Below are 25317 nucleotides of genomic sequence, written 5' to 3'. Positions count from 1 at the left end.
CTGGTGGATCTCCGCGATGGGATGGGATGGCTGGAGAAGTCTGCTGCAGGCTGGGGGTAAATCCTGGGGTCCCCTTCCTGCCTTGGCCTGTTTCACCGCAACATGGGGTGGATTTTCCCCATATCCTGGCGTAACCAAAGCTCAAAATCCAGCACTGGAGGAAGCCCTGATGTCCAGGAGGAGCTGAAGCGTGCGGTGGTGCCAGGCAGAGCCCCATGGCCTCATTGCCACAGTGGATGGTGCTGTGGGATGGTGACATTTGCAGGAGCTCTGCCATCAGGTCCTGACACCTGTCTGGGTGTATTTCCTCCCAACAACGCGGGGAAATCTCAGCATGAAATGTTTTCCAACACTGCAGACTGTGGTGGTGGTTTTCCCAGGAAATGGCAGCACGGACCAGATGTTTCACAGGGTAATTGAAAATTCCATTTTATCAGAAAGCGTTTGCTGTCAAAAAGTTTTATCTTTACTTCAACAAAGAGGTTGATTAGATCCCTCAGGACCTGAATTAGCATCTTTGAGGCTAGATACTCTGTTTTGTGATTCAGGTAGTTATTCCTCCCTTGGTTTTGCTCATACTGGTAGTTTTTTCTTTAAATCCCTTTGCCCTCTTCCAAACGTAGTGTTTGTGCAGGTCTGGCTTGTTTTCTTTGTGTGGATGTACACCAGCATCTAGATCTGCTTAAATGTATTCTACTGCCTTTTTCACCTTGCCTTGAGCGAGAGCCATTCTTGTACTCCATAAGTCATAGGAGCTCTTGCCAGCATAGAAATCAGAAAAGAAATATTTCAAATATCAGTTTTTAATGTTAGAAGCAACAGATTTGTCACTTATCTTAATTCCCAGTGCTGGCCAGTATTTTAACCATCAATTGTAGAAAGAAAATCATTGGTCCAGTGAAGCAGTGATTCATTGTTTAAGATAAAAATAGAAATAGAAAATACGAAAATAATAAGCACACACTAATCATGAAAAGGCAGCGTTAGAAATAGTCACCACAGCCATAAAATAGTGAAAAAGCTTTAAAATCAGAGTGAGAGGGTTTTAAGCAATGTCAGTAATGGATCTCTGTAGAGAATTGCCTCTAAAAGCATCACTCCCACTTTTCTGGTGCCAGATCAGCAGTAAAGGTTCCCGTGAAATGTCATCTGGAAAGACCTGATCCTGCATACATTTCCACATCTGTGTAACTTTGTTCACAGGAGAGATTTAATTGTATCTGAGTCCCATAAACTCCAGCAAGATGAAGGGTTCTTTGAATAGAAATGGGTTATATTTAAATAGTTATGTTAAGTCTTCTTTATGCTATCACACAGTATAGAAATAAGATTTGGATGTAAAGGAGAAACAGGCACGTGATATTCACTGCAACTTTTCTTGCTGGTTGCATCCCAAATTATTCAAATACATCATCATTTAGGGGATCAGGTTTTATCTAGAATATTCCAATTGGTTATTATGCTCATCTCCATAGTATCTGGGTGTATTTCAGTTGTGAATTGAGAACATGACTAATGGCATTAACTGGATGCAAACACAGGTATTAGAAACTGTTGATTTTTTTAAGCTGATTTCCAGCAGTCGTTCTACCTACAGCCCCCTTTCACTCTGCAGAAAAGCCTTTCTGTAGAGCTGCATGTTCATGAAGACCTAAGTGACATATTCTGGGGCTTTGGAGGCTGCATTGCTCTGGAAGTTTCTACAAATTAATAAAAATACCTACCTTCTTGTCTTCATATATGCAGCACAAGACATAAAGTATAACGTGCATTTGTGAGTGACAGCACATCCCTTAAGATGGATAAACGCTGTAAGCTTTCTTTACAGGGCAATGTCAATTATTACAGCTCCTCTGATTTTGGTATTATTGCACGGCTCTCTGCTAAAGCAGCCTCAGTGAGCTCAGAGGTGCTCCTGCAGTGGCCAGCCTGGAGGGAGCAATCAGCTCCTCACAGTACTTTGAAAGCCCAGGGAAGGATTTTTGTGATGAGTGGGTAAGCTGGGCTTTGGGAAGAGGAATTGATTGTCTTATGATTCGCACACTTTTAAATGATTGTGTGTTGAGCATGTGCCTCAGCTCTGCGTGGTGTTACTGATGCTTTTGCCCGTGCTCTCTCCATCCTCCCCAAGCTCCTGCTGATGTTGCCTCACTGGGAGTGTGGAGGGACATAATATCTTTTGTTAGACCATTGAATGTCACTGGGAAAAAGTCCATCGTGCTCAGACTAGGCTCAGAGAGTGCTAAGCCTCTCTTCAGGGTGACCCTCATTGCTGCCAGGAGTGTGCTGCTCAGCTCCTTCAGAGGGTGATGTGGGCAGGCAGAACTGGACAGAGGGACAGGGAGCCCCACACTGGGGCTCAGCTCCCTTGTGTCACAGCAGAGCAGGGCAGTGGGTACTCTAGGAAGTTTAATCCAGCATGGATGTGCTGGTTGGCATGAACTGATCCCTGGTGCTGCTCTCTCTTGGTTTCTCAGTAATGCTGAGCACAGCTTGGAGAAGCCCTTGCTGGAAAGGGATGGGGGGCAGGGGTGACACTGAAGTCATCTCTGCAGCAGTAAGTGAAGCCAATCCCTTTTTGCAGCAGCAGGACTAAATAACAAACAGATGTGCAACCTCCTTTGTTTGCATAAGAAGCATTATCCTGTATCCCACATTCCTGGCACCCTTCCTTCAGTTTTCAGGTTCCTTCAAAGATAGTTCTTGCAGTCTTCATCACTGAAGTTACTCCATTCAGGGTCACAGGAGGTATAACCTTTAGATCCTCCAGTTTTTTCCCCCTAAGCGCAGAGAACACTCACCAGATGTGAATATTTTGGCAACTTGGAGAGGAAAATGAAAACTTGAATCCATGCCCTGTCGTGTAGGTTTGTAATGGATGAATGATCAGCCCCGAAATTTGGAGAGTTTCTACTGTTTTATTGTATTTTTTTAATGAGATTTTGTCAAATTCAGTCATTGCTTACCCATATTTTTGCTGGGTGACTGGAGAGCAATTTATAGGAGATATGAAGAAGAGGTATTTCTGATTAGAGAATTTCAGCTTCTATTTGTGCTTGGTTTTGTTAACTGTTCCTCAACTCCAGCCCAAGCTGAACCTTTGCAGAGAAGATCTTTGTCTCAGGGTTCAGCTGAAGGATGAAGTTCTAACCCTGGCTCTTCCAAAGCCTCCTTTTCCAAGACCACTACCCAATATTTGGATTTTAAGATGTTTTAAGATAAATAAACAGTTCAGTCAAACTTGCATCTTCCTTTTGCCTTATAAACAAGTCAAAAAAAGGCTCACGTGTCCTCTTTTTCCCCTTTGCTGGTTACCTCTAAGGAAACCTTTAACACTTTCCTTCTCACAGCAGTTAAGCCTGGCAAAGTGGTCAAGGTAATGGCCAGCAGATTTAGCAGTAGGGAAGGTATAGGAATAAAACCAAACCTTCTGCTAACGCAGCAAGCCAGCACTTCCCAATCTCCTCCTGTAATCAATCTACATCGTTAATGACTCTGAAAACAGACTGAACTGCTGGGGCTGGCACTGGGAAACTTGCATTACAAACTAACCATCTCTTATTAACCTTTCGGTGTTTCCTTCACAACACTAATTAGAGCCAAATAAAACTACTGTTTGTGAAACTCTTAAGTTAAAATATAATTTTCGGGGAAAATATGGTAAACTCCAGAGCTCCTGTTTGCTTGGCCTTTCTTTTTAATTATGATGGAGGATGGCTGTTACTTGTTTAACAGAGGCTTACATGATTAATGCTGCAATGTTACTGTAATTAAAACAGCAAAAAAAGATGTGATTGGGGCCCGTATAATTTACAGACATCTCGGCATTCTGGTGGCAGAGCAGCCCTAAGTGTTGCAAAGAGGAATCATAAAAATTTATTCTAATTAAAATTGCCAGATCGACTAAACAACAGGTGACTTATGTAACTTGAGCGACTTGCGCTCGGGGTGAGAAATCATCTGAAATCAGTGAATTATACAAAGCTGCCTATTATTCTGCAAAATGGGAAAGTGTGTGCTTACCATGGCAACCCGCATCAATTTTGCAGCCGCTGGAAAATACAGAGCCCTTTATTAAAGGAATAATCGCCCCAAGCAGCGTAGTGACCCCGGCTCGGCGGGTTTGGGGTGGGTGACAGCCCTGCCACGGCACCAGGACATGTGCCCAGCAGCATGGGGGCTGCTCTGGCATCTCCAGAGGGGCTGGCACAAGTTGGGTGCCTTGTTTTTCCCTCCAAAACGTGGTGCAGTTACAGTTATATGTGTGATAACGATAAATCATTTGGACCTCTGTTAATTAGGCTGCACGCTCGGAGAGCTGTAGGGCAGGGACTGCATCTCCCCTGGGTGCAGGGGAAGGAGCCAACCCATCTCCCAGATGTGGTGGTATTGGGTGTCTGAACTGCTCCAGTTCCTGCAGATATCTGCTGAAGGGAGACACACCGCTGGGTTTGTATGTAGGTTGTTTTACTAAATGATCTATGTAATAATATATAAGTCAAAACTCTGTAATAATTGGCACCAAACAGCAAAGAGAACTCGCAGCTTTTATCTGTCTTAAGGGAAGTGCTGCCACTCAAAACTCGTGAGTGCTATGTTTTATTTCTCATACAGCATATATGAATGTAAGACTAGATATTCTTAAATGGGTCACAGAATTATTAAGAAGTTTGGCAGCCTTTCCTCCTGGTGCTTGCAGGTGTGTGGGGAGCAGGTGGGCTGGGGAGTGTGGGCTGTGCCAGGCTCTGGCTGGGTGTGTGTTGCTTTTGCACAGTCGTTTCCCCTTCCATCCTGCATTTAACCTGTGTCTGTTTGCAAAATAAGTTCTTTATAGCAAGTATGTTGTAGATCTGTGTTAGTCACGATGTGTATAATCACAGTAAGTATGATGTGGTCCCTATTTTTGCTGAGTATCTGTAATAGTAGTGATCAGCATTAGCTCTCCTGGTGTTTTTATTTTTGAGCAGAAACCCCTTTTTTGTTCCATTTTCCTTATTGTGTTTTCACCCAAGTGTGGAGAATGACTTGCTTTGTGACCAGCTTCAGTAGCCACCAGCACGTTGTGTTTCATTATCAACATCCACAGCTGGCTGTGGGTGCTGGCACATGGCAGCAGGTGACAAGGCTGTGTCACCTCACCTTCGGGCAGTGGCAGTCACACCTGGGGCAGGACAGTGCAGTCAGGTTGGGATGGCTTGTGCTCGAGGTCTGGGTGTCAAAAACAGGGGGACATCTGGGTATGGGGAATGATGGTTGTAGTGAAACCAGAGCTTTGTCGTGGAGAAATCCTGGGTTAACGTCAGTCCCTGCAGGAAAAGGAGTAAACTGAACCACGGGGAAAAAAAGGAAAGGGAAAAAAAATATGAAAATCTCCCTATTTGAATTGAAGCAATAGGAAATGAAAATTGCTGAGATAACTGTCATGTGGGTAGTGGTGCTACCAACCTTGTGCTGCAGTAATTACCTCTGTGCATGCAATTTGTGCTCGGCTACGACTGATTTCCCACATCATCCGGTGCCCAGGCTATATTCAGTCAGTCCCAGCTGGAGAAAACTCTTGGATCATTTGGTGAGATTTCACCACAGATGCTACCTTGCCTCCCGGGAAGCACCGCAGAGCCACCCTGGCACAGGGCTGGAGGTGTGGGGACAGTCACGGGAATGTCCCTGCAGCCAGGGGTGCCACATCCTGGGGGTGCTGAGGACCTGCAGCTGGTGGGGCTGGAAGGTGAGGAGCTTCTGGCACTTCCTAGGGAGAGGACTTGGCTCTGCTGGGTGCTGCTGGAGAGAGCAGGTTTTGTGGTTGTTCTTGCACTGTTTCATGTGAAAAATGAAAGAGCGAAGAGCGTTGGTTGGAAATGCTTGCGAGGAGCCAAGGGAGGTGGGTGTCCTCATCTCTAGCAAAGCAAAATAGGTCGAGCACTTGATTTCCTCCGACTGCTTTGGAAGTGTTGGCTTCACTGAAGAGACGAGGCAGAGGAGGAGCTGTGTGAGTTCAGCACACAGTGCTGCCTCGTCTGCTCAGGCACTTTCCCAGTCAGCTGCTTCAGTAGGTGAAGAAATCCCAAACCAGGCAGGAGCCTCCTCATTTGCCCTGTGAGAGGAACTTTCTCGATTCAATCCTGCAATCCTGGATTAGGTACAGCTTGGTGAGAAGTTATAAAGGGGCAGCTCTTGTGTGGGAAGAGGAATTTGGCTGGAAACCTGGAGTTAAAACTGTGCCTAGTAGTAATTCAGAAAAATTTGGAGAGGCAGTGCTTTTTGGGAGCAGTAGCTGCATTATTGGAGAGTATAAATACCTTTGAGGAGGATCTGGCACACTCAGGTGTGTCCTGGACTTTGATTCGTTTTTCACTCTCTGTATTTACCAGTCCATCATCACCATTATCATCATCACAGAATGGTTTGGGTTGGAAGGGACCTTAAGGATCTACTTCCAACCCCCCTACAATGGGCAGGGACACCTTCCACTGTCCCAGGTTTCTCAGAGCCCCATCCAGCCTGGCCTTGGACACTTGCAGGAGTGAGGCAACCTCAGCTTCTCTGGGCAACCAGGGCCAGTGTCTCACCACCCTCACAGGGAAAAATGAGTTCCTCATGTCTTATCTAAACCTGTGCTTCTAAAGCTATTCCCCCTTGCCCTATCACTCCATGTCCCTGGCAAAAGTCCCTTCCAGCTGTGCTGTAGCCCCTTTATTTATTATTTGTGCCACTGCCCCTGCTGCTCACCAGCACACTGCAGTGGGAGCTGTGTGTTCTGGGTGTCCCTGTCCTGCTGCAGGCTCCCAGGGAGCCACCCTGGAGCACAGGAATGCCGAGTGCCTCGCAGCCCTCACTGCCTGACTGCCAGGTCCTGCATCTGTTCTGACAGGCAGTGCTTCTGCAGCCGCTCTCTGATTAGTTTTGGTCCCTCAGATGCATTGATTTACAGACCTTTCCTGTGCACTACAGCTTCTCTCGATGACAGGCCTGAAGCACATGATAACTCAGCAGCCTAAATTATTCAGGCAAATTGAATGTGTTTGGCTTGTTCCAAACTTTTGTTTCCTTTCAGTGCTGTCAGGAGCGCAGGTAGCCCTGATGCTTGTATTGCAACTCATTCAAGTGCCAGGGAGACACAAAGAGCTCAAGTATAACCCATGTTTTACCTCGTTTGTCACTTATTTCCACCTTCTCTTGTGCTTTTTCTGGGCACTTCTGTGCCTCATAAAAATGTTTATCTTGCACCTACGAGTTGCTCCACTCTGGTATGCTGCTGGTTCTGGGAAGTCTCTCCAACATGTGGTGGAAAAGCCCCTGGAAAATCCAAGGAAAATTCTGTGTCTGTTCCACCCTTTAGCCACATGTCCATTTGTGGAAGTATATTCACTCATGCAAGGATTTTGACCCATTAGTCATCACTCTAGAATCCACAAACCTCGCCTTAATGAAGGCAAGTAATTAAAATTAACGGTTCTACCTGCAATTCCCTCATTGCCTGACCTCTGCTTTGTCAGTCTTCCTCCATTTTTATTACGTAGATATGTTAAATTAATTCAGTGTAAAAATCCACAGAAGCCCTTCTTTGGGCAGGCTTGCCTTGCAGGGACCACCGAGCTGTGGCAAGCAGATGGAGAGGAGATGCCTTGTCAGTGCAAACATGTCCCCTGGCTTTCTGGAGACTGTTCAAGAGCTTCTGGCTATAGCTGAACGAATTTGCTTTCACCCTCCAAACACGTGCCTGGAGATTTAGGACCTCACTCAAAGCCTCTTGAATCCAGCAGGATGCTTTGAGCTGAGACCATTGGGCTTGAAATAGGACCCGAGAGAGATGGCATCCTCGGGGGATGTGCTCTGAACCTTGCTGGAGACATCGGTCATCTAAGCCTGTGTGCAGAAGGGAACTGAGGGAACAGGAGATCTCTGCTGCTGAGCATCTCCCTAATTCACTGAACAAGACAGAGCCTTGGGAGATGGAGGTTTGCCTTGGAAAATTCCAGCTGCAAATGAGATGCATGATTTTAGGAATTAGAATAATTACCCCCTGGAACAGGTTCCCAAGGGATGTGATATATTCTGTATCACTTAGAGTCTTTAAATCACATTTGCATGTTTTTCGGAAAAGCGTGCCTCGTCACTCAGAGTGAAGGGCTGTGCTTGAGAAGCGCAGCGTGACAGGGCTGAGCATCCTGTGGTGTGCAGGGGAGCAGAGCAGGGAGTCACCGTGGTCCCGTGTGGGTGCAGCTCTGCAGAGTGCAGGGAGAGTGGGTTTTGGCACATCCCCAGGCAGAGCTCACGACTGTCCCTTGGCCGGCGCTGGCGGCTGTGCAGGAATGTGCAGAGCTGAGCAAGTAACGCTGGGGATGATTCAGGAGTGAACTCCCCCAGCCAAAATCTGCCTTTCCTTCCAAACACACGCAGTCCCTTCCTCTGAATCAGATGTCCCCAGGCGCTGAGCAATCCTGGCTGTATCAGTGTTTCCAGGACCTTCCCTCCCACCACTCCCTGAGTGATGAGAATATTTTTGAAGATCTCATTTCCTGGCCTTTCCCTTTCATCTCTCAAAACAGCAAGTAAATGAACAGCCCTTTAGTTTTTAGTTACTGCTCTGCACCCAGTGAGCTATCACAGGCTGTTGACAATGACTTTTCTCTTTTCCATGCTCTTGCCTGCAGGATTTGGGGGAGATAATTCATTTGGTCCTGGTGCTTTGTCAACTTTCAGCAGTTGTAATTGCCTAATGATCAGTGCTGATGCTGTTGCTAAGCCTGTTAAAACTTTGTCCTGCTGAACAGCCAGACTGTGCCTGTCTCATCATGTTGTGTGTGCCTGCTGTGCTGACTGGGAGCCTTTGATGCTCCCCCAGCCCCATCTCTGGTTGCTGCTTCCCACCCACCTCAGGCACTGCCGAGGGGATGGATGGATGCAGCAGGGTGCTACCCACACCAGGGAACTGCACCTGCAGGTACAAATAGCTGAAGGACAATCCCACAGAGAGCCAGATGCTTTCTGGGATGGATCCCCTCTTACCTGTGCCTGCCCCAAGGAGCCTGGAGCTGGTGGGTGAAGGTGGTCTGGAGTGTGTGCCCTGGTGGGTGGCTGAGAGCAGCTCTCTGGAGGAGGCTGCCCCTGGTAGGGCACTGCTGTTTAGCAGCCTGCTGCTATTTCTGCTTTTCCATCTCTCGGGTGCCTTTTCCACCCTCATTATAATTTTTTAGGGCTCTAATTGGCCACATTTCGTGCTATTGCCTTTTTTGCTGTTCATCCGAGGTGCCCAACTGGCTGGTGCCATCTCTCGAAGCCCCTGTCGCTCATCCTCGTCCCTTCCAAGGCTGGTTTTAATGGCACACACTGAACATTAGTGCATTACCATCCCTTTTCCAAGAACAGTCTCCATCCACTCTTCTCGCGTCCCCCAGTGCCTCATCCAATTTAATTAATTATACTTAGTATATTACGCATCCTGTCAAAGTTTTTCCTTTCCGAGGTTTAATGGTTTTTTAATTCTAATGCATGCTGCATGTGTAAGTGTTTCAGAGATGAGGCGAGGTGCAGTGGCAGGGAGGCAGCATTACATCTGTGTGCTGCAGACAGCCAGGGTGGATCCCTGTAGAGGCTCCAGCAGGATTGCTGCAGGACCTGCCTGCCTTCCCCCTGCATCCCCCTCGGTGTGCTCAGGGGAGAAGCAGGCTGGCTGCACTGCAGAGGGGCACACTGGGGCTGAGCCCCTCATTCAGGGTGCAGCCCTGAGGAACAGGAGCCTGGCTGGCTCAGCCCCAGCTGCCTCCTCTCTGTGCCTGCAGCCCCGTGGTGAACTCCAGCGTAATGAACTGGACTCTGCTCGTGCTAACTGTGTCTGAAAGCACCAATTACATCAGTCATTTCAGCCTCGCTGTGTCCCTTTGAAGCAGGGCCGTGTTGAGGATGCGGTGGGGACTGCACTAATCAGGTAAAGCTGGCTGGGGCTGCTACCTGTCGCTCTTGATTTCCCAGTGACACTTGAAAGGTTTGGTCAGGAAAGTGGTTCAGGAGGAATGACTTTCTGGGGTCTTACACGGACTAGCTTTGGGTATTTCCAGATAAAACCTGCTCAGACTAAGAGGGTTGTGGGTTGGTGGATGTTTTTTCTTGCCTGTCAGTGTTGCAAAGTGCTTAGGTTTTGAAAATCCAGCTGGGCTCTGTCTGTCTGTCACACCATCACTGGGAGTAACGATGCTGTGGTGCAATTTAGCTGACAGCCCTGTGAACCAGGGCCAGGAGCCAACACAATCCAGCCTGACCTCGGGGCAGTGCTGCAGGAATGCGCCTCAGGAAACCAGAAATCATCAGAGGCTGCACTGGCAGAGGCTGGGGCAGAGCCTGCCGTGCTCAGCAGTGCTGGAGCAGCCCATCCTGGGGAGCAGAGCCTCCCAGCTCTGTGCTGGAGCCACAGCAAGGGATGTGGTGGGATCCCAGTGTGGTGTGCAGCCCCCTGTAGGACTCAGAATCATTGCCCATGGGTTGGCAGCAGCCTGGCTGGGAGGACTGGAGCCTAGAGCTGACTGCTTTCCTTGCAGTGCTCGTGCAGGTCATGAAAATACAGTTATTTTCCATTCCTGTTGTTCAGCCATCTCCCTGAGGCTGTGCTGTTAACAACCCCAGACACACTGCAGGGCTCATTCTCCATCTCACCCCCATGGTTGTGGGGCCAACAGATGGGATGGTGTGGGACAGGATGGGACCCCATGGACTGGTGGAATTGAGCTTGTCTGTGACTCACAGGTAATGTCATTTCCCCAAGCTTGTAATGAGGTTTTAGATTTAACTATTGACCTTTTAGTAATTTTACGTGCATGTTTATCTGCCTTTTGGATTAATGAAGGTAAACCTAATTGCCAGAATGAAGTTTCATCTAATTAAATGGACCAGATTCCCAGACTTTGGCAATCCCATTGTCTCTTCTGTTAGCCCCGGGGCCAGTCTAACCCAGAGCTGGCATTATCCCTCGTTGGTGTGGAGCCTGCTTGGAGCCCTCTCTGTAGCTCCATGGCCATGCAGAGAGAGCAGCAGTGTCCTTGTGAGTTGTGGTGCTGGGTCAGGTGCCCTTGGGCGCTGGACAGTGTGGAGCAGCTTTTGCAGAGCTGTCCCTGTGGCTGTCCCAGGTCCCTGTGGGATTTTCTGATGCACCCTAAGCATCTTATTGTGGTACATTGCTGTACTTCAGATCCACCAGCATGGAAAAATCCTGTGTGCATCTGAAAAAGACTTAAAGTAGAGCACCAGGGAGGGGATGATGCTGGGCTCCAGGGTGGAGGCATGAGAGGTCAATGTCATGATGAGAGATGGCCAGCGACCAACATTTTGGATTTTTAAGAAAAGGGGAAAAATTCCCTGGCTATCTCTTGATGATGAGGAACGCCCCATCGTGCTGGGAAGCCTTCCAGCTCCCTCCACTCTTCAGAGCTGCACACTTTTAGAAAGTACAAAGAGCTCCTCATAATGTTTTGCCTTGTGGGTACGTCTATGATTAATTCCGTGCAAGCATTACTGGTGCAATAACAATACTGGAGGTCCTAAAACTGAAAAAGGAAACACATTTGGCTCGTACTTCATACACAATCACTTACACTTAAGCTATTGATAGTTGATTGGGATCTGTAGACTGCTGGGCTGGTGCCACTGGGTTTCTGAGCGCGCTCAATGGCTGGAACAGACAGCGAGGCTGTAGGTTTTGGCAAGCTGTAGGTCTCATTAGTCAGGCTGACTGTATCTGACACGAGAGATTCCCATCCACCAAGATGAAGCTCACTTCCCTAGGCTTTGGCTGACGTCCCAACAATATTTACATGAAGGACAACAGAGGATCAGTGTTAGATTAAGGCTGTGAGTTTCCAGTAGGCAGACAGTTAAATATTCTATTGAAATACTCTTTTGATTATTTAGATAATAATGAAGTTTATGCATGTCCTTGAGAAATCTGGGGAAAGGCAGTTGTTTTATGCTAAGCATGCAAAGATGTGTTTAATCTTGATAATAGGAGTAAATTATGTATCAGTGTTTATAACCTCAGCTCCTTTATTTCTCACTTGTTGTGTGGAAGCACCAGAAAGCTCTCAGGGAAGGGGGAGCCGTGCTGGGAGGGTGGCAGGAGGAGGGGGCAGACAGCATCCTCTGGCCTTCACATGCCTGCAGGAGGAGGATGAGGATGGGTGGTTGTGTCTTGTCCTGGCTGAGGAAGGTGCTGGCTGAAGTAAGACATTAACCACGAGCCCCCTGAGGAGAGGGCAGGGATGCTGATCCAACAGGCACTGGGCCAGGAGTTAGCCCAGTGCAGCCATCCAGGAATTGCTTCTTATCTCCCCCAACTGTAATTTCTGTTTTGTTGAATTTTTATCAGAATTTTTGACGTGCTATTTTCTGAGCAATGCCTAATTTTGAATAGGACAGAGTAATAATTCGATTTATTGCTGCCATTGGAATGTGGCTGCCTGGCTGGTCCTGTGTTACCCTGACAGAATATGTGAATTTGCTTCGTCTTTGACAATAACAGAGAACAGTAACCTTTGGATTAATTTGTTTTAGCGACTAAAGTCCCATTAAATGGAAGGCAGCTGGTGTCAGAGGCATAAACGGAGACAAAGTTTTGCTCCCAATTGTGGAAAATGTGTTTAAACAGACTAGAAATGTTTCCATCTCTGCAGGGTATAATATACTCAAATGGTTGCATTAACATGAAAAAAGTATAAGAAAGAGTGTATTTAGGACAATCCCTCTGTATCCAGTGCTAATGAAATTGAATTCCAGTAATGAAGTCAAGGGGTTGTATTCTGCCATTAGCACTAATGGGAGTTCTGCCATGAGTTTCGGAGCCCTAATGGCTCAGGAAGGGAGAGGTCTGTGCCAGCCCAGAGTGCTCTCCTCTCCCAGGGATGGCTCCTGGATCCCAGCATCACTCAGGGTGCTAATGAGCCCTGGATGGAGGCATGGGCAGGAGAGTTTCGGAGGTGAAATCCCCACTCAGGGGCCAGCACGAGCTCCAAGGACCACTTAAGAAAAGGATTAATTGGAGTCTAAATGGTGTGTTCTGCTGGCCTTCTGAAAGGGAATTAATTTTTCCTTGTGAACGAGGTGGGGATTGGCCTGCGGTCCTGGATAAAGGGGAGCAGCCAGCATTAAATTGCATTCCAGCCCATAATACCTTCTGGGTCTGCCTCTGCTGGAGTGCAGGGCATTCCCACACAGCAGCTCCTTCCTCTGGTGCTCACCCTCCTTCCCACAGCCTGCTCCTCATCCCCAAGGCATCAGCATCCCCAGGAGGGCATTTTTCCAGAGAAAATCCTTTACATCAATTCTGTCCTTGCCCTCTGGCATGCAGGTCTGTCTGTCCCTCAGTCCTCATTCATAAACCAGGACAGTTCTGCAGGAGAGAGGGAGCTACTGATGGTAATACAGAGCAGGGGAAGAGGTGAGTGGCCAGCTCTTGGCTGGTGTAAATCAGTGGGAGCCCTCAGCATTTCCTGGGAGCTGTGTGTGTCCAGCAGCTGGGAATGAGCCCCCTGCATGCCTTGACCATTCCAGAAACACTGGCCATGAGCTGCATGCAGCCATGGGTCCTTATCAGCACTTGCCCAATACATTAATCTCAATCACAGCCCTTGTTTCATTAAAATAATTCCAGTGCTTTGTCCAAGCGCTGTTGACCTTGTGTGTCAGGACAGACAATCCAGGATTAAAAATACAGCATTTTTAGCTTGCATAAATCCTGAATAATGGTGAAAGAGAGGAAAAGAAAGGCTCCTTGTTGCAGTAAAGAGTATTTGTCACTGTCCCTGGTTATTAGTATCCTCTGAGCATTGTGCAAGGGAAGCCACGCCAGGATTACATTGCTGCATTGACTGGAGGTTTCTTATTAGGAAAGGCGAGGAAGGCTCTGTAAAGCCCATAGGTCAAAAATATAATACACTATTCCCCACCTCTTGTTTCCTGATATTATGCTATTAGAGGAGATAAGGAAGAGGTGCAGAGTCTTAATTTACAAGCAAATGATGAACCATGGCTGGGGACTGTTTGTATTTTGCTGAAGCTTATTATTTTATCAGGAGTGTAATGCAGTGGATCACTGCCGAGCTGGGAACAGCCACTCCTGTTGGGGTGGAGGGACTCCCCTGGTGTGCTGGGGGTGCTGGGTGCTGCCAGGGGCTGGGGGACAAGCCTTGCACCTTGTGCATACACCCCTGAGAAAATGAAGGTGCTGGAGTTGAAAAGAAACCCCGAAGTAGCTGGAAGAAGAGTGTTAAATAATGCAGTTGCTCATTGTCCATGAAAGATGGCTAACCATGAGTAAACATCCACAACAGTGTTTGATCCCTTCGTGTTTACTATTTATTCATATTTATTATTCATAAATTCTGTCACAAATGTTGGGCCCGCACCCCAGTGAGACATTTGCATTTTATTTTAAGTTTGATTCCCCCCCCGCCCCTCAGTTTCATGAACTGAGATTTAATGATTTGCTTTTCCACATTGCTCCCGTGCTGGCTCTCCCTGGTTCTCCTCTTCTTGTTTCAGGAAGAGATTTCTAACATGGAAAAGTGATATTTGAATAGATTCCCCTAAGGCAATCAATTTACTTCTAATTTGTCTGGAACTAAGCTTTTCTTTGTTGCAATGAGAAAGGATTGAAACTGCTGTAAAATTTATTAGCTTCCAGGAAGATTTTGAAATGAATTTTTTAATGATCGTGCTGTTTGCTGTACCCAGGAGCAGTGTCATCGTGATTACAGTATAATCACAGGGTTGCTGAAGAAACACTGAAATGTGAGATAAAGCCAGGCTCTGCACGAGGGGACCTGGGGCACAGTCCAGGTACAGGCACTGGGACCAGTGCTGCTGCAGGGCTGGGGCTGCTCAGCATGATGCTCACCCACCCCATGAGTGTCCCAGCAGGCTGAGATTCTTCCAGTCACTCTTCTTTTCCCCTTATTTTTCGTTTTCAAGACACTCCTCTGCTCCTCTTCCTTGCTCCCCATGTAATAGCAGAAATGAGCTCTCCTTACTCACCTCAGCAAAGCCTCTCTGACATGGATTGGATTGAACCGAGCGGCTGTTTGGAAATGGAAACTCCAGGGACTATTGTCATCGCCCAAATTGCACCTTAGATTGTATAACAGCACATGTCATCTGGCCATTTATCAGGAATATTACATTCCCAGGCACTTGCACCTTGCTACGATTTAACTTTGTCTCTTTGGCCAGCGCTGCAATTCCACTGGAGATAATTCAATTGCTCTGGGAGCTGAATGGGCACCTCACACACCAGCTCTGTGTTGCTGTGCTGCAGGTATGTGAGTGTTGGGTAGGAAATTGGGAGATTCATACACCCTGGGTGTTGTTCAATCCCTCCTTGTAATGAGGGAAGACCCCGTGCTGCGTGGAGCTGGAGGCTCCTCAGCTCCATTGCCCACCACGTCCTCTGCCAGCTCCTGCTGGGCTCTGCCTTTTGGGCATCCATCCTGGCTCCCTGCTCTTCTGACCAAGAGCTTTCTTGGTGGGATTGGGAAGTGCTGAGGGTATTTTATTGGATTTTTATCTCTCCCACCAGGTCTTTCTGCAGCTGCTGTTCCTCAGCAGTTGCCTTTGTGCTGGTCTTCTGAGTTACAAGTAGAGCTCTGGTTTGAAATCTGGAGTTTAACATGGATTTTGCTTTACTTGTTGAGGGACATATTTATTCCAGAGGTGGCTGTGGATTTTATGTTGTTTCATATTTGCTATGCAAGAGCTTATGTTTAGTAATGACATATTTTCTCCTGCCAAGTCTGACTTCAGGATAGCTGCTCACCTCTTGGTGAAAGGACTTCTTCCAGGACATTCTGTACCTGGGGAACATTTTAAAAGTGACCGTGCCCCAAGGTGCTCTGAAACAAGGTTGTGGATCTGTGCTGGGTCAGGGCAGGCTGGCTGAAATACAGATATTGCTGCAGTGGGACCTGCACATCTCTGGTACAGCTGCTCCCATGTAGGGCACCTGCCCTTGGGTGAGCTGCTCTGCATTGCTCTGGGCCCCCTGGGTGCCACATGGGTGTCCCCACAGCCTGGCTGGCAACAGGACTGTCCCCTCAGTGTGTGCAGTGTCCTCAGCTCCTTGGAAAGCCCAGCTCAGGTCATGCCCTGGCCCATGGTGTCCATCCCAGGGCTGTGGTGTTGCCCAGCCCCAGCCTATGCCAGCTTGCAGGTCCTTGCCAGCCTGCTGCTTTGGGCCCTTGGGGACTCTGTGTCAGGGTGAGGTGTTCTCTCCATGGCTCGTGCAGAGCAGTGCCACAGCTTGGTGCTCTCACCCTGCTCTGCCCCTCTGTTGTTTGCCTTCCCTTTGCCTCCCTCCTGACTGGCCAGGCAGCAGTTTCACACCAGCCTGCTCAGCCCCTGCCATGAGCACAGGGCTGGGGAGCAGCCTGTTTTGGCTGCCAGCCACTCACCACATCGTGTGTGTTTGCTGTTATTACCTGGGCTTTGCTCCTGCATCAAGAACATTTTATTAGTGCAGACAGTAACAGTTGTATTGACTAGGGCAGGTCTAGTGCTGTAAAAGAATTTCCTGTTGTCCTATTTCTGATGGTTAAAGTGGTAAAGAACAAGGCAGAAGAGTACAGTAATGTGGATGTGAATGTGAATGACTGTCCTGGGTGCCGTCAAGGCTGGGTGAGTCAGACTGAGCTGCAAAGGGCAGTGCCAGGAGTGTGCTCAGCAGCTCCCTGCCTGCCTCTGCCTGGGGTAGGAGGGGGAGGCAAGGATCAGCCCTGGCATCACCACAGACCCTTCTTTGGAGCCTTCTTTGTGCCTTCTCTGGAGCTGGGATAGCAGAGGAATGGTGTTTCTGTGTATCAGCAGGGCTTGCTTGTGGCATTAAAATAGTATTTTATATCAACTGCAGGGCTAAGACAGTGATGGATGGGTGGGGAGCTGAAAATCCCCATTCTGCCATGGAGAGGAGGCTGCTGCTTGGGGCTCTGTGCTGGTCCTTGTGTCTGCTGCCAGGTCAGGGCTGCTCTGGGCAGCCTAGACACATGTTGTCCCCAAAAGCAGGATGGTTTCTGGCTGCAGGACGTGGGCTCAAAGCTGAGATGTGTGCTGAGCACAGAAGCAGACTGACAGAATGTTCCACGGAAATACCTGTTGTCTCAGGTCTGTGGATGATGGTGACTTTTGCCCCTCTGCCTGTCAGCCTGGCCTCTTTGAGACTTGTTAACATTCCCTTCCTAATATAAAAGATTGAAACAGCTCAATTTGATGTAATGCTTTTCAGCTCCTCTCCTCCTGCACTTCAGCTGCTGCTGGTGTGAGTTCCAGACAAGCATTGTGGTGTCCAAAGCTGATCTGTCCCTGGCAGAGAGGCACCAGGCCAGGGCTCTTTAATGAACTGCTCTTCAAGCACAGGTTCCTTTCTGGGCTTTGAGGAATATCCACTTGCAGGAATCAGGGAAGTCCTCCAATTGTTTTAACTGTAAAATGTGCCAGCTTGGAATAAATGGGTCAAGGCAAGACAAACCTCCCTGTGCTCGCTCTGGAGAGAGGTTTGCCCTGGCTGTGGTGGTCCCATGGATTTGGGGCTGAGCTGTGATGCTGGGCAGGGAAGGTGAGGAGAAGCAGCTTCCCTGTGTCTTCCTGCACTGACCAGGCAGCCCAGCACACTCTCAGATCCAGCCTTTCATGTTTGTGGAGAGACTGAAGTGATGTGTGCTCCAGCAACACGCCCAAGGTCACACAGCACAATAAATCAGTGTCTCATCGGGGATGAGGATCCAAGATATTTCTGTAGCCCCTCCAGCCATCACCAAGTCCTCTGCTATCACAGCCAGACTACACAACTTTGTATGCCTGTAGCACCCTTTTGAAGTTAAGCTGTGGATAAATAGGGAGACAGCAACATTTTCTGGGCAATTTTTCTTTTTTTCTCTTTCTGTTTTGCTCAAGTATTTGAAATTAACGGAATCAAAGTATAAGATCATGGGCTTTTAGAGCTCAGTGCAGGTTGTTCTGTGGGTAGGGCTCAGGGCATCCTTCTCTCAAGCCTCTGTAAAGGCAGCTGGCAAAACCCAGACCTCCTCCCCTCCACCCAGCCCTGTGCTCCACATCACTGGCTTGCTGCTCTGATGTAGAGAAAGAGCTGATGTTTTACCCATATATTTTTCGATTAATTGCTTTCTTCTCTTTTTTTAAAAAAAGCCTTTCTTGGTGTTTTTCCTCTTTTTTTTCCCGAGGTCTGCCTTTTACTCGTTTATTCTCTGTAAGTGTTAAGCTGCTCATATTTTGGTGCATTGTGTTATGTGCCGAGAATTTTTATCAGCCGCCCTAGTGCTCGAATGTGGTGGAAATACCAATGTGTCTGAGGAGCGGAGGTTATGCACACAGATGTACAGAGCATCAAAATGAATGGTTTGCAGACGGACGGGAAGGAAACCCAGGCTGAGTCTGCACCTTTGCCGCCTTCGATCCATCAAAGCGGCCCCGGCCGAGCGTGGCCTCGGATGGGTAATGGCATTAGTGCTTTAGTGCTGCCTCCAGTCTGTGGGGGTTATGGGAGGAAGGAGCCACGTCTTTGCGTGGGGAAAGGTTGTGCTTTACGAGGGCCAGCTGCAATTACAAGCTCTTATCAAATGAAGGAAAAGCTGAGACTGAAAAGCAGCCAGGATCCTGCGGTGTTTGGCGGGAGCCACGGTCGGATGCTCAGCGAAGGCTGGCGATGGTGAAACTGCTGGATTTGATTTCCAGCTTTGCACTTAGCTGAGCCTGGCTGCTTCCTCGAGCCGCAGCCTGTCCATCTGTGATGTGGGGGGAAGCTGTGCAGTCCCTTGGGATTGACTGACAGTGCAGGAATGCACGCAGGCTCTGGGCACGAGGGTTTGCACTCGCCTGGGAGCTCTTGGATCTAGTCATGGAGAGTCCTTGGAAAGGGTTAAACCACCAGTCCATATTTCAGCACTGTAAAGTGGTGTTGGGACAGCCCCAAGTCGAGAGAAGGGATCTTTATTGCTCCTGTATGAATAAAGCCCCAGCACTGGGAACGACACATTTAATCTTCAGTGGAGTGGACAATCTTGGAGATTTATAAAGCCTCTGTTGTGGGAGAGGTCAGTAGGGATTAAGCAACAAGTTAAAACACACATACACAGCAGAACCAAAAAGAACCTTCCCTCCTCCCCCTTTTCTTTCCTCCCTCTGCTCCTTTCCCCACTCTGCAAAAAGTCAAGCTTAAATGTCACGTCAAACCAAGCTTAAAACATGGTGGCTTTTAACACTGGTCACTAAACCCAGGAACCACTGGCTCTGAGGGCTTGACACATGGACAGACCTGTTGTGATGGATTTGCTGCCGTCACTCCTTGCCCAGCCTTCTGTTCTGGTGGTGACAGGTGACACACAGCCTGTTGGAAATTACACTCCAGCCTGTAGAGCCTTAAAACCGATGGCTGTTTGGGGTAGGATCACTGCTGTTTAGGGTAGAATCACTGCTGTTTGGGGTAGGATCACTGCTGTTTGGGGTAGGATCACCTCTGCTGGGGAAGGGGGAATGCACAGCACCCAGCTCGGTGTGATCTCCCGCAGCCCGGGCAGGCTGGTGGGTGGTGCAGCCGGGCTCTCTGTTCACCAGCCCCTGTGTTTTGTCCCCGCAGAGCAGAGCGAGGGATTCCACTGCCGGGAGGAGTGTCGCATCCTGGGCCACTCGGACAGGTGCTGGATGCCCCGCGGCGCCGTGCCCAGCCGCGCCAAGTCCCCCGAGCACGGCCGGAACGTCATCGCCCTGTCCATCGAGGCCACGGCGGTGGACGCCGAGCCTTACGCAGACTGCAGCACAAAAAGGACCTTCGCCACCTTCGGCAAGGAGGGCGGCGAGCCCCCGGCCGAGGAGCGGCTGGCCAACCCCAAGGGCAAAAGAACGGTGGACTCGGCCGCCTGCAGCCCCAAGGTGAGCGGCGCCGTCCGCGAGGCCGGCAACGGCTGCGAGGCCGTCAGCCCCGTCACCTCGCCCCTGCACCTGAAGAGCCCCTTGTCCGGCAAGCCGGCGGCGCCCTACGGCGTGGGGCACTGCGCGGGCAGCCGGGACCGGGAGCCCTTTGGGAACAGTGGCCCTTCCCGGCCCACCGAGGCAGAGCCCCGGGGCGCGGACAGCGAGAGCGGCGGGCAGGAGGGCAACCCTCTCCTGCAGGAGCGCCGCGACAAGGACTCGCCCGGCGCCCGGAGACTAAAGGACATCGTCCTCTGAGCAGCGCTCGGCGAGAGGAAGATGAGGACGAGGATGAGGATGAGGGACCGCACGACTCCCAGCGCAGATTGTTTTTATCGCTTACCAATGGTTCACAGATTGCTGTATTTAAAAGCTTTCCCTCAATGTATTGTTTCTCGATGAAGCTATCGTTAGTGTGACAATCCCACGTGTCTCGCCGGGCGGCAGGGCTGTGCAGCCGGAGCGGAGGACAGGCGGTGTGCTTGTGCCGGGAGGTGGCAGGTGGCGGGCAGAGGCGACACCCCCACGCCTCGGGAGCGCTCGGTATCCCCTCCCTGGAGTTTATATATTTTTATATCTCAAAGCGAAGATAAATTTCCATTCCTGGAAAGCACTGAGCGGCAAATTCCTTATTCGGACATCTTTAGTAAGCACCCCGGCGGTTTTCTAGTCTGGACAGAGTAGCGGCTGTTTCTTGTGTGGGACTGTCGAGAGCGACAGTCGGGTGAGTTTCAGTTCAAATTCACCCAGCACGAGGTTGTTTGTATTTTAAGGTGTTGGTGTTTTGCTATGGACACCCCTGCATTTATGAATCCTTTTGCTGTCACATACTTACCTGTACTATTATTGTATTTGATATTGCAAATTACTGTATGTCTAGTGATGGCAAAAGGCTTTCAGGCTTAAAAAAAGAAAAAGAATAAAAAAAAAAAAATCACGATCATCTTACTCAAACTTTGGGGAAGCTGCAGTTTGCAGCCCCGGTGGAGCAAGTGCTTCTTCCAGCCCCCATTGCCTGCAGCCTCCCCTGGCTCCTGCAGGAGAATGACAGGGCAGTGTGGGAAGACGTTTTGGGGAAAATCCTGCCTGGATTGCAATTGTCGGATGCACTGTGCTGAACTTTTCCCCTTATCCGTTTCTTTGCATAATTTCAAGGCAATGCATGGAAAGGGTTTTTTTTTCCAGAAGTTGGTTATTTTGGTTTTTTTCCAGTTCCCAGATTTAGATATCCCTCGCCTCCAGTCATTTCCAAGTCAAAGAGATGGAATTATTTTAAGAGATCTAAATTACCTTCTCAATTAGACACACACACTTCCAAGTCAGCGTTTCCTAGCCATGATTATGCCAAGAGTGTGTGTGTATGTATGTCATCATGGCATGGATTTTAGGCTGTTCTGATTTCTTTCTATCCCTGCATCATAAATAAGTATGGAATGAGCAATAGTGATGTTAATTTAGGGGCAGACAGGTGATATGTAACAACGCTACTAATTCAATTAATGTGCCTTCTTAATGGAGAAAAAATTAAAGCAATTCATTATTTTTTCTCATAATTAAGGACTTTTTTTGTGTGGGTACAAATCTACTCATATAAAATTGATTTGAAAATTGAGCTACTTTAATAGCCATTTTGTAGAAGGGAGAGAGGGAAGGGATTCCACAGCTCTCTGCTCTCTTCCAGTGATGATTCCTCAGTGAGGTATAAGTAAGGTAGGAGGATTTCAGTTAGTATATTATTATTATTGTTATTATTATTATTATTGCTATTATTATTAACCCTTCACTGAATGGATTTTTCCTACCCTCGATAATGTTTCCTAGAATTTAAAATTGATTATGGAAGGAAAAATATATAGCTCTTGCCAATGTTTGCTGTACCAGCAAGTTGAAATTAGTGGTTTCTAGAGAAAGAATCTTTCTAGGTCTACATATCATGATAAAGTATTTGTTACTTTGATTTATTTAAATGAAAAACACCAAGAAAACAAGTTCCAGTCATTATGATCCTCCAAATAAAATTAAACTCCAGCCATTTATTTCTTCAGGGCAGATTGATCTTGCCTGAAGCCATGGTCAGTCCGAGTCAGGTCTGCAGTCAGCCTGTTTCCCCTGCCACTTGCTAGGGCCAGGAATTGGGAAAGAATCAACAAAAAAACAGTTGTCTGATGAAATTTGTGATGCTTCCCTCACTGGTGTGATGACTACCTCATTCAGCTCCCATCCCACATGTTACCATGATGTCCTGCATCCCTCTGGAAAGCCAGCTGGGGATTTTCTCCCCTCTTCTGGATTCTGACCCCATTTTTCAGGGATATGTTGTTTCTGTTCCCACCGTGTTTCCTGCCTGTGTACTGTAACTGCTGTCATTTATTTCTGGTTTTTTTCCCCCAAATGTGTGTTTTATTACAACACAAGCAAAGAGGAGAGGGGCTGGCTCGGGGCTGTTGGAGTAACTGGGTGTTCTGTACCTGTTAAGCTGAGTTTATTCTGATGTTACCTGGTTTTGTCAGCTCTGGGAGGGTTTTTGAGGGGGGAAACTTCTCCCATGTGTTTGCTGAGAGACAGAGCTTGGTCTGTCAGATGTTTTTGGCTTCACAGGGCAATGTTCACCCCACTGTCCACCCCACAGCTCTGCCAGGGTGGGACTCAGTTTCCCCATAGCCCCTCGTGGGGTGGGGAGTGTGAGTTCCCCCAGTGCTCCATCATCATCCCCTGGAAAAGCGCTGAGCTTTCCCCTCTGCCTGCGGAGCTGCCACCACCAGCCTGGTGTTTGGGATGAAAAATAGATGCTAACTGAAAAGGAAGAGAGAAAAAAAAAAAAAAAGAAAAAAATAGAAACATTTCTCTAATTTACCCAGAGGAAATGTTCCTTGCCACTCTGAATAAAAGCACAGCCGAGGAAGAACGTGAAATAATTCTGTATTAAAAGGGGGCATTAAAGAGGTCAGTAAACCCTTATGCCTCCAAGAAAATCATTTAAACACCAGTTTTCTGGGCTGACCCGGGCTGCAGCAGGGGATGCTGAGCGAGGGGCTCTTCCCTGGTACAGCCTTGCTGTGCAGGGCCAAGGGGAGACCCAGAGAGCAGCCCTGGCCTCGCTGCCTTGGCCCTCTCCAGAATATTTTGGTACTCCTGTCACTGTCCCTCTGTGTCACTCGAGATCAGTTCAGGCTCCTGGGCAAATCACAGCCTCTTGTTTTTTTCCTACTTGCATCGAAACTGGCCATGCAAAAAATGTTCCGAGCTGTGGGGTGGGCAGGAAGGCTTTTTGGAAGGATTCCAGATGTAATTACTGTGCTTTTTAATAACTTAAAACCTGTCCTCAGATTTGGTTTAGGAAAAATCGCTGGGATCTGTTGGTTTCCTTCAGGCAAACTTGCTCTGCTCCCCTGTTTCTCCAGGAGAGCAGCAAGCACCGACGATTCTCCCCCGAGCATGACGAGGACCCCATCTGGAGCAGCTCTGGGGCTGGCATTGGGGGGCTGAGCTCTTCCCTGCTCCCTTGGGACCCCCTGGCCTGTCCCACCCTCGAGGCTGCAGGACTGGGCTGGGAGGATGGTGGAGGGCTGGGGGCACAAGTGATGGCTGGAAAATTCCTCCCCACTCCAACACTGTCTGCTGAGGTTGTTGCCGTTCCCTGTTTGTTGTGAGCTGGAGGTGGCCTGTGGATCACACTTTGTGCAAAAGTGAATTCCTTTATTTTTTTTTATTTTTTAAATTTTTATTTTTCCAAATAGGAAACAAGTTGCTTTTGTGAAGAACACACTGTCTGATGAATATGTCGAAATAATTCTTGGGGTGGGGGGTGGAGGAAAAAAAAAAAAAACCTAATTATGAATGGAAACACATTTGTCTGTCATTGGGGAAAATCGATGGTCTTGTTGCTACAGCTGCTGTTGCAGCTATGGGTAATCTCTGATCCAACCTGTGAGCTGCGGTCCCCGCCGGGGAGAAGCCCAGCTGCGAGCTCTGCTGAGATGAGACAGAACCTGCCCTGGCATCAGCTGATGTTCAGCTGACCTGAGCTGGGATGGAGTCTCCAGACACCTCCAAACGCCTCAGCAGCACCGGCAGCCCGGCGGCCGCGGGACTGAGCGCGGTACGTCTCGTCATGGTGTCTCCGTTGCCGAGTATATGAAGAATAAATTGTTGTATATGCTGATATGTATGTTATGTACATTTTCACGGTGATTGAATCATTGTAAACAGCAAAATGGAAAAAGGAAAAAAAAAAAAGAATCACCATTCTGTCTATTTTATGAAGATGATAAAGCAGCTTTATTAAATTATTATGATTCTGTTTCCAAATGGTGTACCTGCCACATTGGGATTTTTTCATCTGATGAGAACTTTGTTTTCCACCTAAATGTGATTTTCTTTTCTCTGCTTTGAGCATCTAATGCATTTTAGTATTAAAGCAATTATTGAATAAAATGGAAAGTAAGTGTTTGGTTAAATCTGCCTCAGTGGGTTTGCTTTGATGGGCTCCAGGTGCTGCTCCTGCAGAAGCCAGCACACGGCTGGGTGCCACCCCAGCCCTGTCCCTGTCCCATGGCTGATCAGCTTTGGCTCTCAAGAGGCTGCAAACATCAGGCAGAACCTTCCTGGTCCCGAGGAGAGGTCATCCCCATGCCCACGGGTGACCCACTGGCACAGGCATGCTCTGAGCCCTGAGAGTGGGCATGGTGCTGTCCTTTGCACTGACACCTTCAAGGGAAACACAGCTGTGAGAGGGATGAGCACAGGTAGGAAACACCTCCAGCACTTCTCCACTGAGGCATGGCTGACAAGACTTATTTATGTAGGTTTTCAGGAAGGTGCTCTGGAGGAGATGGTCAGTAGCTTCCACTGCCTCTGAATTGCCTTTTTCATGGACCACTCTTAGCCATGGAGCATCTGAGCACTTTGTGGCTACAAGGCTAAATGCCCTCCACAAGGTCTCTGCTCATTCAGTGGCTCAGCTGGGGTGACACAGGGGTGGAACTGGAGCAGGAGCAGTGACACGGGGAGTGACCTTTTCCTGGGGTGGGAAGATGCCTGAGCTGCACACCAAGAGCCAAGAGCAGTCAGCTCGCTGTGCAGATGGCAGGTTGGAGAGGGGTCCCTGCTGTGCTCCTTGGCCAGTTGTCACTGTCCCCTGTCCCCCCAGCACCCCAAAGAGCCACAGGGTCTCCTGTGCTGATCCAGGCGTTGGGCTCTGTGTCCAGAGCAGTGCCAGGAAGGGCCAGGTGGGCAGCCCGAGTGGGGATTGAGTGTCTGCTGCAGACAAAAATGGGATCCTCTCTGGAAATGCCACTGGCCCCTGGGGATGTGCTGGCTCTCATCCATCGCTGGTCCTCTGGGCTCCCCAGCATCCCCACG

At 48.6% G+C, this 25317-nt stretch overlaps 1 protein-coding gene across 2 annotated transcripts in view; it reads left to right on the top strand.

Moving 5' to 3' along the window:
• PCDH19 (protocadherin 19) overlaps positions 1-24413 on the top strand; it is a 58153-nt gene extending 33740 nt beyond the window's left edge. For both annotated transcript variants that reach the window (XM_085060723.1, XM_085060722.1), the window contains exon 5: positions 19625-24413. In XM_085060723.1, coding sequence (XP_084916849.1) covers positions 19625-20214 — 590 coding nt within the window. In that variant the 3' untranslated portion in view covers positions 20215-24413. The remainder of the gene's footprint in view (positions 1-19624) is intronic.
• The last annotated feature ends 904 nt before the right edge of the window (positions 24414-25317 follow it).

The sequence above is a fragment of the Lichenostomus cassidix genome, chromosome 4A (genome assembly GCF_008360975.1).
Source record: "Lichenostomus cassidix isolate B80296 chromosome 4A, HeHo_3.0, whole genome shotgun sequence".
NCBI classification, from domain to species: Eukaryota; Metazoa; Chordata; class Aves; order Passeriformes; family Meliphagidae; genus Lichenostomus; species Lichenostomus cassidix.
Note: the sequence above shows the minus strand (reverse complement) of the source record. Positions and strands in the feature narration are given on the sequence as shown.